This window comes from Brachyhypopomus gauderio, chromosome 2 (genome assembly GCF_052324685.1).
Source record: "Brachyhypopomus gauderio isolate BG-103 chromosome 2, BGAUD_0.2, whole genome shotgun sequence".
NCBI lineage: Eukaryota > Metazoa > Chordata > Actinopteri > Gymnotiformes > Hypopomidae > Brachyhypopomus > Brachyhypopomus gauderio.
Window position 1 is genome coordinate 33,046,524 of NC_135212.1, and position 6,007 is coordinate 33,052,530.

General features: G+C 49.4%; 1 protein-coding gene across 2 annotated transcripts; it reads right to left on the reverse strand.

The window, feature by feature from the left end:
* Positions 1-2,982: 2,982 nt before the first annotated feature.
* Positions 2,983-5,794, reverse strand: fzd9b (frizzled class receptor 9b). 2 transcript variants are annotated; one of them, XM_076994447.1, is made up of 2 exons: positions 5,456-5,794; positions 2,983-5,164 (listed from the first exon to the last, which is right to left on the reverse strand). In XM_076994447.1, exon 2 carries the CDS (start codon positions 5,046-5,048, stop codon positions 3,465-3,467), a length of 1,584 nt encoding a protein of 527 aa, XP_076850562.1. In that variant the 5' UTR covers positions 5,049-5,164; positions 5,456-5,794; the 3' UTR covers positions 2,983-3,464. The 2 variants fall into 2 exon arrangements, with proteins under 2 accessions (XP_076850562.1, XP_076850554.1); XM_076994439.1 differs by having other exon boundaries at positions 2,983-5,794.
* Between the last annotated feature and the right edge of the window lie 213 nt (positions 5,795-6,007).

The following is a 6,007-nucleotide window of genomic DNA, read 5'->3' on the forward strand; positions in this document are numbered from 1 at the left end:
CACTCATTTACACATCAAAACCCGGCGCAAAAGGAGTAGCACTCGGGGCGGGGGAGGGGAAGGGGGTCGGGTGTAATGAGGGGTGCCTTTCTTCCCCCTCTCTCTGTCTCTCTTCTTTCCTGAGGCCTGCTTGCACCATGGCGGGGTGGGCAGAGGTGGGGTAGAGCTGATGTCCTGCAGCGATGGCCTTTAATCCAACGAGCGGCAGTGTCTCCGTGCAGTCATACCAACCAGACAACACAGTCTGTGGAGGCTGCCTTTCACACAGATGCATTTTACATACATGCAACCTCTGAAAACCATAATGGGGAAATCTCACAGTATTCTTTTGGTCATAATATTCAACATAACGGGCCATACGGAAATGTAGCTCAGCAACAATGAAAAGGTCCGAAAGAAAGTTGAAGTTAGACAGGTGAAATTTAGATAGGTGAAGTGCACTTCAGGACTGAGGAGCTGTTAAGGTTGGTCTGTGGGAACAGGGGACATTTACCAGGGAAAGTGTATACACTTTCAAAGACTTTTCAACAATGGAAGATAATGGGGTCACTGTGTGTGTGTGTGTGCGTGTGTGTGTGTGTGTATGTGCGTGTGTGTGTGTGTGTGTGTGTGTGTGTGTGTGTGTGTGTGTGTGTGTGTGTGTGTGTACCTGCATGCATATTTTGGTAATCTTGACCTCATGCCTCTGGGCAGGGTCACACTGGTGATGTTGTAAGTCCTATAAAAACGAAAAAGAAGTCTCCTCTGTCTCTCTCTTTCTCTCTCACCATCTGCAGTTTGCTGGCATTGTGAGTGTGAATGGGTCTCCTTCTGTAGAGGCAATCCGAGCTGGAAAACACCAGCGTGCGGCATCATAAAATGGCAGCCTGGTGTCAGCAGGCTTTTGAGTGCTCTGCTTGAGGAAAGAAAGCTCCCTTCACTAAATTCACCTCCAGGACACCAGCTTTGTCCTTCAGGACTCTGGCTTTGTCGTCCAGGACTCTGGCTTTGTCCTCCAGGACACCAGCTTTGTCGTCCAGTCTAAATAAACAACTTGCGTCACTCACCCTGGATCAGGTTCAACATGCTGAAAACTTGAGGCCACTTATTAAATCGACACCTATGAATATATCTACATGAAGGATTTGAAACGATCACGGTTTTGTTTACCACTCAACTGAAGATCGTAAAACAATGTGGTCATTGGCTGTAGTGCTGGTAAGACAAAGAGGTAGAGAACCCTGTGGCTGTTGGTTGGTGTCATGTGGTGTTTAGACCTTGACCACATTCACAGTGGCCTCTCATCTGCTCCGTGAAGGTTATGCAAAGGTGTTCGCTGCCACTGGCTGGTGATCTGGATGACTGCTCATCCTCTGTAAATACTGTCACAGGATGTGGAGCAGACATTGGGACGGTCACTGCCGTCTGTGACTTGGGGGGGGCGTTAACCCTTTAATGACCGATTGAAGTTTAGTGCCTGCGCCGCTGGCTTACAGAAGCCGGTTTGCAGCACAAACTGAGAACGGGCTGTTAAAACCAGCATGGCTATGGGACAGAAGTCATGCTCCGTCAGAATGAGGTAAGGATACAGTTAAGCATAGGTAATAAACTCACCCACTTTCCATGCCTTCAGTGAACGTCTCCATCTTGCTGACTGTGTCCCCACCCAGTGTGACCAAACGGGTCTTTTGCATCTATGTGTTAAATAGTCTTACAGCTTTAAGCCTCATTAACATGTGCTGTAGTGATGAGCTGTGTGCATGTGACATTGGTGTGAGTAGTGTAGTGTGCATAGGTTGTGTTTCTCTTTCGTTCATTTAGTCATGCGTTGGTTTGTTGGTAATCGTAATGCCCTGAACAAACCAGCACACAAGGAATTTGTGAAGAATGTTTGTTGATGCGTCGTCCGCGCATGCAGATGGGGCAACTATCAGGACCACATCTCCAGGCAGAGAGTTTGCCGCAGCAACTGGAGCCTGGCATACTCTGGATCAAGCGGCGGGAAAATGACCCTCATTTGCATGAGTGGCTCACATCAAAGCAGTGAAAAGGGGGCGGGGATGAGCGAAGCATCACAATAGGTCAACCGCAGGGGGGCGGGGAGTTGAGGCTGTCAACTCATTAATGAAATATATTACCAGAACAACCTCTGCATTTAAAGGTGATGACGCGAGTGCTAACACGTAGAAATCCCCACCACTGTCTCTCCTGCTGTTCAGCGATTCTCTTTGAGGGGGAAAGGGAGAGATTCCCTTGGGAAACCTTCAAGAGATGAATGTATTCAAAGGAGCCTGCATCAAAACTCAGCAGATTGTCACTGAGGAGACGAAATAGCACAGTGCCTAAATATTCAATAGAATACTCCCATAATCTGTACGAATGGAATATGAACACAGATTATTATCATTATTAGATTATCAGATTAAATATCAAAGTTGTCGAGATCTAATCTGTATAATACTGACAATGCTAATTTATCTGCTCCGCAGACACACAAAAGCCAGACAGCCTAATCTTGTGTTAAGCGGAACCTCTGTTTCAACTAGCAGATCGGCAGTGACCCAGACTATTCAGGGCTCCTAGTGGAGTCTCAAGGGTCAATTTGCATTTGAAGCAGGGCCATTTTCACATGAAAACCCTGCAACTTCATCTCAATATTTGCATTGCTTTGACCAAACTTCTCCCCGGCTTGTTGTAGCAGATGCAGATAGACGAGAACAGGAATCACGGACTCTTCTGAACTTCCCGTCTGGTGAATGCAAGCACAAGAATTCAGTACAATACTTGCAAAGATTACGCTAAAATAAAAGGATTATTGTGTATATCAAGAGAATTAAAGACTTTTTTAGGCAAGACTTGTAAGACCCTGTAGCATCTAGTCAATGAGACAAAGGCTGAGAGGGAGAATGAACTTGTTCTAAAATTTTTAAACATTCTGAAAAATATTTATGTACATTTTCCCCAAAACAACCCTCTTGAAGACATGCAAGCAAACCAACAAACTAAAAATATAGTATATTTTATTATCTTTTCCAAAAACAAAAGGCACTTATTTTGCTTTTTACAGACAGATGGGCCATTTAGAATCATTTGTGATAAACCAAGACCAAACTAAATTAAATATATATACAATAAATAAGAACTGAAACACATAAATGCCATCATATCAGACAGGAACACGCATTTGTACTAACAAGTCCTTTGCCTTTTTATGTAAGATAAGAGACTGCATATTCCACACTCTTTCAGCAAGCAGTCATAAACATTCCCTTGACTCACAGGTTCTGATTATCAGTCCACTGTTTACTCCAAAGCTGTGGCCTGACCTGTGACCTCCCCACTGCGTCTGTCGTCCACCCGCTGTCCTTGCGACTGCTCTCGCAAACCCCCAAACACGCCGGGAGCTGCAGTGCAAGCTCGAACTGTTCACTATGGCTGAGGTCACTCACACACACACGTGCGTACTTGGCCATTTCTAGTCCTTCTCATACATGTGTGGGGCTGTCCAAGTAAGGGTCGGTCTTGGTGGTGTGCAGGAGCATGGCGGGAGCTTTGTAGTGGCAGTGCGTGCTGCTGCAGGTCCCGCCGCAGGGCTTCCTGATTGTCCTGTCAGCCAGCCTCCGGCTGCACAGGCCCTGCCAGGTTTGCAGGGTCTTGGAGCTCCACACCCACACGCCGCTGGTGATGCCCACCACCAGTGACATGAAGATCTTCAGCATGAACACCGCCACGGTGGGCACGGACGCCTCCAGGCTGCAATCCTCGTTCCTGCGCCCAGGGGCGGCCGTGCACGCCCCCGCCAGCCCCCGCACCTTCCAGTAGTCCACGTTCAGGCGCTCGTAGAAGTAGCAGATGATGACGCAGGTGGCGGGGACAGTGTAGAGGACGGAGTAGATGCCGATCTTCACCATCAGCTTCTCCAGCTTCTCCGTGTTCGTGCCCTCCGTCTTCATCACCCTGCGGATGTGGAAGAGCGCCACGAAGCCGGTCAGGACGAAGGACGTGCCCACCACGAGGTAGCAGGACAGCGGGACCAGGACGAAGCCCGTCATTGCCCCCACGTCCATGCTGCCCACATAGCAAAGGCCTGTGAGCTCGTCTCCTGCCACCTTCCTCATGGTGAGGATGACGATGGTCTTCAGCGCGGGGATACCCCAGGCAGCCATGTGGAAGTAACTGCTGTGAGACTCAATGGCCTCATGGCCCCATTTCTTCCCTGCAGCCAGGAACCAGGTGAGCGTGAGGATGACCCACCAGATGGAGCTGGCCATGCCGAAGTAGTAGAGGATGAGGAAGACGATGGTGCAGCCCGTGCTCTCCAAACCCTCCTGGATGATGTACAGTTCTCCATTCTCCCGGTCACATGCGATGTTCTCCGCCCCGGCAACTGAGCGGATGATGAAGGCCACGGAGTAGACGTTGTAGCACATGGAGAGGAATATGATGGGTCTCTCGGGGTACTGGAAGCGATGTGGGTCCAGGAGGAAGGTGAGCACCGTGAACGCTGTGGAGATGAAGCACAGCGAGGACCACACAGCCATCCAGATGAAGGCAAAGTCCTTGTCGCGTCTGGACCAGAACACGTCGACAGCCGAGGAGCAACGTGGAGCACAGGAATTGCTCTTCTCGACGTACTGGAACTTCTCAGGATTGTCACAGGCACCAGCGGGCCCCCCCACGCGCCCGCTGCCTGGTCCGGGCTGACGGGCTCGGGGCGGCACGGGCAGCATGCCCTCTCCTTTCTTAGGCTCTGGCTTGGTGTCGTTCTCCGGTGCCTCCATGCACAGCGCATTGGGGTCGTTCCTGGTGGGGAGCCTGGAGCAGTCCAGCGATTCGGGCCAGGCGTAATTGAACTTCTCCATGATGGGTGAGCATCTCTGGCGGGCCTGCTCGCACATGGGCCTGCAGGCGGGGATGGAGGTGGACACCTGGTCTGTGCACATGGGCGCATACAGAGAGCAGAGGAAAAAGCGCAGATGGACGTCGCAGCCGTACTCCACCAGTGGTGCAAACTCATTCAGCTTAATAGCAGCTTCCTTCTGGCTGTCGTGGTCCATGAAGTTGGGCATCCGTGTGAGGTTGTATCCAATGCCCTGACACAACGGGATGACAATTGGCTCGCATTTAGCCGGACGTCCCCTCTCGAAGTCATACGAGCCGATCTCTAGACTTGAGACTGCGATCACTAGATGACACCACAGACAAATCACGATATTCAATGGGGAGCCCTCCATGCTATATTTTAGTCACCTGTATGAATGAGTGATCTGAAAAACTTTGCTCGCATAAAAAAGTCGCTAAGTGAAGGGGTTTTGCTCAAAGGCGACTTAGTAAGAGTCAGCGGAGTCTCTCGAATGTTCCGTTAGGATCAAAACTACTTTAAATTCCAATCGAATGCATTTTGCCACAAACACCAGTGTGAAAGGTTAAAAAACGCACCGCAAAGCAGCTTTCTGGTTAAACGGAATAGGCATACCTCTGCAAAATGGCACCTTTGAAAGTGTAATGTCAGATGATATTCAAGCAGTTGTTCGTATGGTGTAAAATCCGCAACTACTCGACCGAAAGCATGTCAACACGAAGTCCCGTAATATTTCACTGTGATCTGCACCGCCAAAGGAACACGAATAACGGAATCAAGATGATCAGTGTTACGCCGCAGACATAAACCGATTCGTCCTTGTCCTAATCCTTGGTTTTCAGACGTCGGGCAGAGTGCGTTGTATGGGTAGCACGGAGTTTTTTCAGGATAGGTGCGTTTATCTTCGTGTCAACGACACGATACCTCTCTCCACTCATCTCTGGCAAAAACTGAACTTTCTCTTTCCTCCTCGGTCCTCTAAAACGCGGGGGTGGGCGACTCATGACGCAGGGATGTAGTCCGCCCACTTACAACCAAAAAGGCGCTCTTAAAAGTCCAAGTAAACCACTCAATGTAGTCTCTGTTTCGGTGTTTTGAGACAAACGACCATCTAACGAAGTAATTTGCTTTAAAAAGCAACGAGGCCGTAATTTGAAACTTTCTGAA

Bases quoted from the DNA above. Each gene is read 5' to 3' on its own strand.
- fzd9b (XM_076994439.1), bottom strand. From the start codon at position 5,213: ATGGAGGGCTCCCCATTGAATATCGTGATTTGTCTGTGGTGTCATCTA.